The sequence below is a fragment of the Scardinius erythrophthalmus genome, assembly GCF_964197995.2.
Source record: "Scardinius erythrophthalmus genome assembly, chromosome: 16".
NCBI classification, from domain to species: Eukaryota; Metazoa; Chordata; class Actinopteri; order Cypriniformes; family Leuciscidae; genus Scardinius; species Scardinius erythrophthalmus.
In genome coordinates this window covers 2236199-2248372 of record NC_138236.1, presented here as the reverse complement: position 1 = coordinate 2248372, position 12174 = coordinate 2236199, and the positions used below count along the sequence as shown (strand labels likewise).

Sequence of the window (12174 nt, the reverse complement as noted above, 5' to 3'; positions counted from 1 at the left end):
ATTTTTCACATACATATACGGATGTACTATATATACAACTTTTAATGCATTACTGTGCGATAATATAGTTTACATTTGTCAAACAAAATCGCATAGTTGATATTTGCTATGTAGTGTGAGTGTACTGTATGCATCTGGATATACTTATTTTGCAATTGCCAAATGCCTCTAACATTTTATCTCGAAAGGTTTATTTTTTGGTTTGGTTTTGATACTGTGACGAGAAATGTATCCGTCCACACTGAAAGCAAACGTGCTTCTCGACGCACAGCCAATCAGAGCATACTTGATGTTTCGTATAAAGTTATATAGAGTGGGATTTTGGACCAATGAGATTATGATGGGCGGGGCTTGGAATGCATGATGCTACGGTACATTTGCATATACGCATTTCTTCGATTTAGTTCTTGTCTTGATCTAAATTGAGCTTTTATAGAGTTTACAGCTAAAATGTAATGTAATTTTGCAACATTATTGCTGTTATTTTCCTGTTTATTACTGTGAAGCTGCTTTGTATTGTAAAAGGCGCTACAGAAATAAACGTGACTTGCGATTTGCATTGCATTCAAGTTATACATTTACTCAGTTGATGCATTCCCTGGGAATCAGACCCATGACTTTAAACTTCAGGAATGCGAAGCTACGGCATAGTTACGCCAAGGTTGAACACTGCTAATGATAAAACGCTCGTCTTGAACCATGCATCGCTTCACGAGTGGTCAGTGGTCAGCCGATCCCGCCGGACCTTCGGGAGTGTGTCGAGGCGTCTCTAGCGCAGCAGCGTTCCCATTCAGACCCAGCCGGGCCGTGGGGTTTTCCCTCCCTCCCCTCAGCACACATTCTCTCTCCCATTGTGCTCCTAATCCCAGCCTGCTTTGTGGCGAATTCCACAGGAGGGACTCCGGTGCTCAGTCTGCGTCTGCAAACGGGCCCCGCGAACGCTTTCTTCCAACCTTTTCAATTTGCGTGGAAAAGTGTGTGCCCCCCAGCAGTTTTCAACACCAAAAACCACAACCGAGAGGCATACCGTAACATCACAGCACAGGAATGAGGGGGATTATGGGAGAGCTTTGATTATTACTCGATTTTTTGGTTTTGTTTTGTTTGTTTGTTTTTTTTCCTTCTCACTTTCGGCTGATATTGAAAAGAACAGCCGCGGCTTTGTGCTCGCTGTCAGTTAAGACACATGTTTGCGTCCTTGTGCTTATTGTGCGTATCTCTGGAGAGTTTCCATGCGCTTAATCTGGTTTTTATCTTCCTGTTGAAATATTTATATTTTGGTATGCTTTTTTTGCGCTCCATTAAATCCGTAAGATTGTGATGGAGGTGTGTTAGTAGGTGACGGGCGTTGTGTTTCTCATTTTCTTTAAACTAATCTCCATCAGCTGACTACTATATAATATTTATGCAAAGCACTTTGAACTGCACTTTATGCCTGAAATGTGCTGTATAAATAAAGTGTATTATTATTACCTGCGTTGCAAAAAGGTATAACACTTCAGTCCTTTGACGGTTTTTTAAAATATTTTCTCACCTTTATGCCGTTTCCAAATCTGTAAGATGCTAATTTGGTCATGTAAAAAATAAAAGGAGAAATTACTAAATCTACATGCAGCTCTTTTTAGTACAACATCTCCAAAAAGCTTTAAAAATGGACAAATATGCACACTAAAAAATGGGTTTTTAAATTCATAGACATTTTAATTTTCAGATTTTGCAGCTTGTTGGCTGTCACGCAAAACTTGTGATTAAAAGAATCAGACAACATCTTATGGCATGGTCCGCATCTAATAGTCTGTTTATAAGGCTGTGCTCTTGGCTTCCAGTGCAACACGCTCCGGTTATATTTAGACTTTCCCAAAATTTCATATTAGCCAGCTTGTGTACCTTGTTTTAGAATTAAGAGCATAAAGGACGATTCAAGTGTACGTCTCTCTGGCTCGGTCCATGTGAAGACATGTCCTGCTTTCTGCTTTCGCAGAGCGCCCACACTGGCTTGTTGTTATTGCTCACATGATTTGGCCATGGACATTATAAACTAATTTCTAGTGCTGCCAATTTATGCAGATACAGGTCACACACTGTGGCCCATTATATTAGAGAGGTTGCACTGGGTTACTGTAGTAATGGCAGGCTGGAACGGGTTTGATTAGGATCGTTTAGTTTGAAACCTTTTGCTTTTTGACTTCAGGTCATGTCTAGCTCATTAGAAAAGTGTTTGCTATTTGATATTGATTCATTATGTGTTCGGCATAGAGTAGTGATAGGACAATTAATCGCTTATTTTGAAAATATCAGCATGCCCAATTGTCCATTTAGGTGATATGTCCTATGTATTTTTCTATTTTTAAATATTATTTATTTAGTGTGCAGTTATGGCAAAAGTATAAACACTTTGGTGCCAAGTTGATACAAAAAAAAACGTATTTTTTATGATAATATAATACAGTTTTGAATTGAAGTATCAATGTAAACAGTCTTAAGTGAATCTATTAAGTGCCGCTGTCTATCTAGCTGTTGATATGAATCAAACGACACCATATTGATAAGAAAAAGAGAAAAGCACTCACCGTGCTCTCTATTAATGACTGTTTACATAGATGATTACTTGAGAAAAAAAAATAGTTACTTAATGGAAAAATGCTTTCACTACATGCCACTAATTTAATTTGTTCATGTTTATATTAATATGTAATTTTTTTTATAAATGAAGAAGCAAGTTCAGTAGCATGGAAATCTAAAAATGTCTCTGTTATTAGGATAAATAACTGAAATATTGTTATTGTGCATGTGTGCATGCATGTGTGTATACATATATATATGCACACAAACAGTAGTCAACATTTGAAGTGGATCAAAACCTTTCAAAGTTATACATGAATTTTGAACAGTACCTGTTCTTGTCTTAGGAAAACTTTGATGAACTGTTTTGATCCACTTCAAGTGTGTGTGTGTGTGTGTGTGTGTGTGTGTGTGTGTGTGTGTGTGTGTGTGTGTGTGTGTGTGTGTGTGTGTGTGTGTGTGTGTGTGTGTGTGTGTGTGTGTGTGTAAGCATGCATGCATGTGTGTGTGTATATATGCACACATGCACACAAATCTCATTGAACTTGAATCTTTAACTTTCAGTGATCTCGTCAGATAGTTGTCAGTTAAAGCGCTCTACACCCTGTGCATTGACGTGCTTCCTCTTCTCTGTGTCCGCCTTCAGCTGAGATGGACGGCCTGTCGGATCTCTCTCCCCCTGGAACGAACCACCTGAGCTTCAGTCAGCAGCCCATCCCGGGCAGCACAGCGGAGCAGCCCCCGTCCCCGGTGCCCCTGTCCCACAGCGCTCAGGCCCCCGCTCGGGCCCAGCTCCCCGGCCTGCACCCCGGCCTGGTGTCCACTCCCATCAGCCCTCAGCTGGTCAGTCAGCAGATGGTCATGGCTCAGATCCTCAACCAGCAGTACGCCGTCAACCGTCTCCTGGCCCAGCAGTCCCTGAGTCAGCAGTACCTCAACCACCCGCCCGTCAACCGCGCGCTCAACAAACCTCTGGACGGCGGCGTGTCCTCCAACTCCGAGGTGTCCGTGGAGATCTACCAGTGGGTGAGAGACGAGCTGAAGAGGGCCGGCATCTCCCAGGCCGTGTTCGCACGCGTCGCCTTCAACAGGACGCAGGTACACCTCCAGATAGGACATCATAAAAGCGAGTTTTGAAAGAAAAGATAAACGACGTGTGTTGAAGATTATTAGTTTTCAGTCTTATCCTCTCACATGAGCTCCAAAAACTACATAGGAAGCATTTTAATGCATTATTGTGTTCTTCTGATGGTTTGCGGCATCATGCTGCCCTCCTAGATGATTTTTAGAAACACCATAATGCATTGCGACTAGCACAGTTTAACTAAAAATGTCCTGTTTTATCCAGTATGTGGATAAACTAATGACAGAAATCCTGTCTGGCACCCCAGCATATAAACTAAGATTATGGGAAAATGTTACAATGTGTTATGTATTTTGATGACATTAGAAAAAAAAAAGATATTTGGGTATTTTGTCTTTCTGCAATTTTATTGCGATATGACACAAATTCAGGGATTGTCACCAGATAATTTAAATGGCTCAATTTTGGAAAGAATTGAGAATTGGAAAGTAATCTTTCTAGAATGCATAGAAAATAAATAAAAAATGTGAAAAATAAAAAACGATATTTTTTTTTATATAATAGAATTATAAATAAAAAAAATATAATAATAAAATAATTATTTTTGTGTGAATATTACTTAAAAAAATATTTAAAGATTGTAATACTAGTGCTATGATAAAATAGAAATGTAGTGTTTAATAAACATTTTTTTTAATCTTAGCTTCTTCATTTTCAAACATTAAACCATCGAGCGTTTTTTTTTTGGACAACCGCAGTGAGGCCTTAAAGTTGCTTCTTTGTTGCCAACCGGTTTATAAACGTTTCTCCAATCACATGTGGTGAACTGGTGTGTGCTGGTGCATTCTGGGCGATATAAGCCACTCAAACTCATGAGATACATGTGTGTAAATGAACACAGCGCCGCGCTTCGCTCTGAAACACGCAGCGCATTCATTTATGTCATTGAATCGCAGCCTGTAGGAAGTGATAAGCATATCGGATTTTCAACTTTATTTTGATATTTCAAACATCCGGACATCACTTTTGGTCACTATTGTGTTCCAGATCTGTCTTATATCAGTTTGGATGCTGTCTACGTAGGCCGTCTCCAGTAACACAGCTCAGGTTTTGGAGCGGAGCCATTAAGTATGCTGTTTTTGTAGATGGCTGTCAAATTATTTTGTTGATGATTATAAATGCTGAATCATATCCCCAGCCCCATACATCAGCTGTGACATGTTGGTGTGAAGCTTGCCACTACACGCTCTGAGCATCATTAAAATTCACCATGCCTCGCTAATATAGTGACAGCAGAGCGCTGATAGTTCGATGGTTTATCTTCTTTTGTTTTGGGATCAACACAAAGGGAACAATCGTCCAGGAAACGAGGGGTTATCAGGACAAAGAGTGAGCGAGAGCGTTTCTCACACCTCATCTTTCAATCAAAAACTGTACTAACCATCCGCTTCCTGGAGTCATGACTTCTGGTTTGACCTCGTTTTTCGGCATTGCACGTAATCTGTTGACAGCGCTGAGCTGGGACAGGACCCTTATTAGCGGCGTTAACATCATTATTACTATTGCTCATACAAATGATTGTATTTTCCAGTCAAAAACTCATTCCTCGTTGTTTGTGGTACATTATTGTGCATGAAGTATTCCTCAAATTGCACAGTTTCGGTTTTCACTCAACAGGCAAGAGCTATGAAATATTTGGATGCAGAAAAGACTGTCATAGAATTTTTATTTATTTATTTTTACTGACACCAAATTTATGGCTGATCATTATTTGAGTCTACTAGGAGTGGAAGTCATTAAGGATATTATATTAATATCTGACTCATAAGTTAATGTTTCTGTTTCTTTGACAGTTTTCAACATTTCCTGCTGTTTATGCATTTTTGGGTCTGTAAGGTTCGTTAATGTTTAAAGATTCTTCTGGCTGGATTTTTTTTATTCATAAATACGGTAAAAATAGTAATATTGTGAAATATTATTGCGATTTAAAATAGCTGTTTTCTATTGTAACCTATTTTAAAACAACAATGTCGAAAACAGATGTTTCTTAATATTTTTGTGGAACCGTGATACTTTTTTTTGTGATTAATTGATGAATATAAAGTTAAAAAGATGAATACTGTATAAAGTTAAAACAAACAAACAGCATTTTTTTTTATTATTAAATCTTTCAAAACTCTTCTGTAACATTAGAAACACTGTCACTTTTGATTAATTTAATGCATCAGTTCTGAATAAAATAATTTATTAAAAAATAAAGATATATAAAATAAAATAAAATAAAACCGTCTATTGTGCAATTATAGCTCAGAATGAGTTTGGATTTTACCACTTTTTAACCCAAATTATTAATGTACAAACTTTAACCAAAAGCATTGTTGTGCAGTTATAGTATACAGTATCTGTATGACATTTCGAGGTAAAATACTCGTGATGCTACTTATAAAATACTCGTATCAATACTTGAAAGCCCCCAGAACATCCGATCAAACACTGGGAAAGTTGTCCGGTTTTGCACTAGTTGTTATTAGTAAAATCCCATTCCTCAATTCTAACCGAAAGCTTTGACGACTGTCTGCCATCATCAGGTGAGACAAAGCGAGCCGTCCCTGGACGAGTGCCAGCAGTGTGTGTGTGTGTGTGTGTGCGTGCGTGCGTGTGTGTGTGAGACTGATGTGGAGACAGTGGGAAGATAATAGATAATGTCTCACGACGTTCTACATTAAACCTGCGTTTGGTAGGACGTGACTTTGTTGTCGTGTTGGAGCGATTGGAATCAGTGTCTGCGTCACGACGGGCCCGTTTGCACAAATTGGTATTTAGTTGCGCTGTGAAGAATTTGCAAAATGCATTTTCTTTTGTTTCCACTCAGCTCTTAAATATTTATTTGACATTCTTCTCTGCATGTGAACGATGGCTGCTTGTGGTGGCATGTCGGGGCGGCGTCTCAGAGTCAGTGTTTATGCGGGATTTTAATGGCCTTTCTTAGAGATTATGGGGTTTTAATCACACTTTGATTGTGGTTGATAGTAATTGAACCTACACTTAGTGTGACTGACCAATCCTAACCTTTGCAAAAGTTCACTTCTGCTCACCAAGGCTGTATTTATTTGATCAAAAACACTATAATATAAAATATATAAATATAAATCGAATATAAAATATCTGTTTTCTATGTGAATATATAGTAAAGTGTAATTTATTCCTGTGATCAAAGCTGAATGTTCAGCATCATTACTCCAGTCTTCAGTGTCACATGATCCTTCAGAAATCACTCTAATATGAGGATTTGATGCTCAAGAAACATTTATGATTATTATCAGTGTTGAAAACAATTGTGCTGCTTCACATATGTTTTCAACACTTTCAACACATAATGTTACAAAATATTCTATATGAAATAATGCTGTTCATCCGATTCATCAAATAATCCTGAAAAAAAAAAAATATATATAATTTTTATTATATATATATATATATATATATATATATGAACAGCATTATTTCATATAGAATCTTTTGTAACATTATAAATGTCTTTACTGTCACTTCTGATCAATTTATTGCATCCTTGCTGAATAAAAGTATTCATTAATAAAATTACATTAAATTTCTCTTTTGTTAGTGGCTTTGAATAAAAGCATCTACTGAATGCACAAATGCAAATAAATGTAATTTATTTTGTATTTTTTAAAGCATTTAATGAATGATAGGGTACTTTGTATAAAAGTCCTCTTGTGTTTGTATATAGTAAGCAGAAATGATGTTGTAGAAACATGTAGTCGCTTTCAAGTAAGGCTTTACTCTTTTCAGGGACTGTGAGAAGCGCTCCAGTCGATTCTGATTCGCAATCTATGTAGTTTTAATCACATTACTGTAGAATTTAACTTCTCTGTAAAGAAAGGCTTTGTAATGTCACATTTAAGTCATAAAGTCCATTAAATTATCAGCACTGCAGGAGCATGTTTTACTGAAAAACACTTTTAATAGAAATCTCCAGTTCATTCCTAAGGGACGTTCAGTGTGTGTGTGAGTGACTGAGGTGGGCGGAGCTTAGCGGCGGGTCAATAGCTTTGTCACGTATGGAGTGGAGAGAGTGTTTTAATTGTTGCTCTTGACCTGATTGCTCTTTTCTAAGAGGACAATACATTTATTTCTCTCTTGCTTTTGGTCTGCTTCTTCTAGGGTCTTCTCTCAGAGATTCTCAGAAAAGAGGAAGACCCCAAGACTGCGTCTCAGTCACTCCTGGTTAATCTGCGAGCCATGCAGAACTTCCTCCAGTTGCCGGAAGCGGAGCGAGACCGGATCTACCAGGACGAGAGAGAGCGCAGTCTGACCGCAGCCTCTGCGATGGGTCCCGCGCCGCTCATCAGCACCCCCCCCTTACGCCCTGCACAGGTACACACACCGCTCATCAGCACCCCCCCCTTACGCCCTGCACAGGTACACACACCGCTCATCAGCACCCCCCCCCTTACGCCCTGCACAGGTACACACACCGCTCATCAGTAGGGATGTCCCGATCCGATCCACGGCATCGGTATCGTGCCGATACTGGCCCAAAACGCTAGATCGGATATCGGAGGGGAGAAAAAAAAATCCGAAACCTATGATCCGATACCCATTAGGGGTGGAACGGTACGTATTCGTGTGCATAGATTTACACAGAGAATACACGGTATAAAAATAAATAAATCTCGCGTGCACATTAATTAATGTAATACGGAACTAACGTTATGCGGGTTCTTTAGGGACACCTAATCTGTAGCCTGCCTTAGCTCTGAACGCGCGTCTATATCGCTTCAAACGCTCACTTTATCATTAGACGCGCGCGGCGCGTCCTACTCGCTTTGGACGCGCGAATGGATTCAAACTGTTCAAGCATCAAACTAGACGCGATAGATGCAAATTTGACGCTCTATTCACGTTTGGTGTGAACGCAGCAAAATGAACAGGCTGCGATGTCAAGATTGCAATGCTGAAATGTGTGTGTGTGTGTGTCAGAGAGAGAGAGAGAGAGAGAGAGAGAGGCACGGGCGCGATCGAACAGTGGAAACATAAAAACATACTCCGTCATTTTCATACAGGACATCATTAAAACTGCAAAAAGTGTTAAGCCTACTTATATTTGTGTAAAACACAACATTGTGCTTTTGTCAAACTGTAAACTCTTGTCAAACTATAACTGTCACCCAACCAAAATCACACACACACACACACACACACACACACACACAAACACACACACACACACACGCTGTTTAAAAGCAAAAATGATCTCATCTTTTGGACATTCATCATTGCATTGGTTTTCATTTCTTGTCCTAAAACAGAGCACTAATCTGTTTATTTTTAAGTTACACATTCTACACTGAATAAAAAAGAAAATCAAATGTGTTTTTAAATGTAGTATTATTTTATACAGAAATAAATTATTTATAATTCAGATGAGAATAAAGTTAAAGTTAATTCAAATTTTAAGGAAACAAATATATTGATCTGAAATATAGCAAATTAATTTTAAATTCATTCAGGTTAGCAAACATATCTCAAGGTCTTTTGAATAAAGGCTGGCAGTCTTTCATTATCAACTGTTGTTGTGGACTATATACTGGAGAAGTATTTGTTCTCCATTTGAGTGAGATGTTTTTATGTGGCTAATTGAGCAAAGTGCTTCCATTATATTTTATTATTATTAGTATTAGTTCAAGAATAAAATAAAAATATCGGATTGATATCGGTATCGGCAAATAGCCAAAGCTGCGGCATCGGTATCGGTATCGGAAGTGAAAAAGTGGTATCGGGACATCCCTACTCATCAGCGCACCCCCCCCCCCCCTTAGCCCTGCACAGGTACACACACCGCTCATCAGCGCACCCCCCCCCCCCCCTTAGCCCTGCACAGGTACACACACCGCTCATCAGCGCACCCCCCCCCCCCCCTTAGCCCTGCACAGGTACACACACCGCTCATCAGCTCGCACCCCCCCCCCCCCTTAGCCCTGCACAGGTACACACACCGCTCATCAGCGCACCCCCCCCCCCCCCCTTAGCCCTGCACAGGTACACACACCGCTCATCAGCACCCCCCCCTTACGCCCTGCACAGGTACACACACCGCTCATCAGCGCACCCCCCCCCCTTAGCCCTGCACAGGTACACACACCGCTCATCAGCGCACCCCCCCCCCCCCCCTTAGCCCTGCACAGGTACACACTCAACTGGGCTTTCAGACACGATTCTCTTTGTGCAATTAAAACTGTGCGTGCATTTTGCCTTTTGATGCATGTTTTTTATTTTTGCCTTGTTTTCCAGTAAAAAAAAAATTAGACATACATATATATATATATATATATATAACTTAAAACCAGATACATTTGGAGACCTTTTACTGTAAGGTAAAATCTTGAATTAATTGTTTTTTCTTGATTTATGCATAAATCAAGCAGATTTACTGTAAATAGATTCTCTGAAAACAAGCCAAATTTTTTTTTTTTTATTTGTAATTTTTCTTACCAAGCATCTGAACTGACTTTTTAGACATGGATTTTCTTTGTGGAATTAAAGCAGTGCATGCATTTTGCCTTTAATGCATGGCAAAAAAAAAAATAAAAATAAAAAAAAAAAAAAAAATATATATATATATATATATATATATATATATATATATTTGTTTATTTTTGTCTTGTTCTCCAGTAAAAATATCTATGCATCCTTAAAACAAGATACATTTGGAGACATGTTACTGTAAGATAAGACATAGAATATATCATGAATTAGGTTAATTTTTCTTACTCTGTTTTCAAATGTTTTTTCTTGTTTTATGCATAAATCAAGCAGATTTACTGTAAATAGATTCTCTGAAAAAAAGCCTAATTTTTATAAAAAAAATTCTTTGCAATTTTTTCTTCTCAAGTAAATGTTGTTTTACGATGGTTATTTTTACTGGAAGACAAAGCAAAAATTCTGGTCCATTTTTTTTATTTTAAAATATATTTGCGTTCTTAAAACAAGAAACATTTATTTGGAATACATTTTACTTGGCAACATCTGTAAGAAAAAAGACTTCTTGAATTCTCTTCTTACTCTGTTGGCAAATGTTTTTCTTGTTTTATGCATAAATCAAACAGATTTACTGTTAATATATTCTAAGGATTATTTAATTTAATAAATTTATATATATATATATATATATATATAAATTATTATTATTATTATTGTTATTTATTTATTTTTTGCCATTCGTCTTCTGAAGTAAATGTTGTTTTAAGGTGGTTATTTTTACTAAAAGACAAAGCAAAAGGACTGATTCATTAACATGCACTGGTAAATCAATCACAGTAAGACCATAAACGTGAATTAATAAAGTAAATGGGGTCCTGTTGAGTTTAAATAGATTCTGTATTCTGGCTTATGTAAATGTAGGAGGAACTGAACACCCAGACTCTAATATTTAGCGTGCGCTCACTGACTAACATAATGAATGATTAGCTCAGGTATGCTTTTCATCAGTCATCGTCACAGTATTTGCTTTTCGCAGTCCTGAGGACCCCCACTGACTTCTGGGAAAATAACTTTAAAGCAGCTGTGGATAATTTTGATGTTGAAATACTCAAATGAAGAGAGTTTGAGAGTGTGCGACCGATGGAAGACGGGGGGAAACCTGTTTGGAAACGGTCATTGTTTTTGCAGTTCTGTTTGGTGCTAGTGGCCTGGAAATGATGCACTGCAGCTTTAAATCAGTGTGTTGTAGTGATCTGTTGGTCAGGAGCTCACACATGACGGTATCCACAAGAACACCATCATAACCTCACACCGAACTCTGTATCTGCACCAATGCATTTGTTACATTTGATGTTTTATGCATTTAGTAGACGCTTTTATCAAAATCTTAAATTATGAGTATGGACTTAGTTATTGGTTATTGGTGAGTACCAAATCTAACGTAGAGATGCATTGATGAGGAAGCATTTTAACATTTTATGCTTTTAGCAGATACTTTTATCCAACTATTAAATGTCGTCACTGTCGGGTGGAAACCTCGTATCTCCAAAACCGCTACTTTTCAGGAAATGGAAAAAAACACAATTTTTTTAAATATTTAAACACCATGTCGTCAAAGTTTATATTGTGGCTTATATATGGTCAGACACTTGTATGCGTCATTATATTATTAACATTTCACCGAAATCAAGCTCAGATGGTGTTACGAGGTTTTTGACCAGCGAATTGCAGATAATTGTAGACATTTGTGTTTTGTTCGTCGCTGGAACGGCATCATCTGAGTCAGTAAATACATCGCATTATGCTTTCATCGACTTACAGATTATAAAGTTTATTGTAGCTTTGTGTGCGTTCAGTTTTTTCTGTCAAAATCTCATGTTATCCCATACACAAAAGAAATATATTTGAAATATATTTTCAGAATATATTTTTGAATATATGCAAATATTTGAAATTGGCCCAATAAATATATTTCACACTTAACATCATATATTTTTGTTATATTTCAGAATATATTTCAATGT

At 37.8% G+C, this 12174-nt stretch overlaps 1 protein-coding gene across 5 annotated transcripts in view; it reads left to right on the top strand.

The window, feature by feature from the left end:
• satb1b (SATB homeobox 1b) overlaps window positions 1-12174 on the top strand; it is a 70852-nt gene that overhangs the window by 27456 nt on the left and 31222 nt on the right. For all 5 annotated transcript variants that reach the window (XM_081388663.1, XM_081388662.1, XM_081388661.1 and 2 more), the window contains 2 exons: window positions 3209-3660; window positions 7832-8044. In XM_081388663.1, coding sequence (XP_081244789.1) covers window positions 3209-3660; window positions 7832-8044 — 665 coding nt within the window. The remainder of the gene's footprint in view (window positions 1-3208; window positions 3661-7831; window positions 8045-12174) is intronic.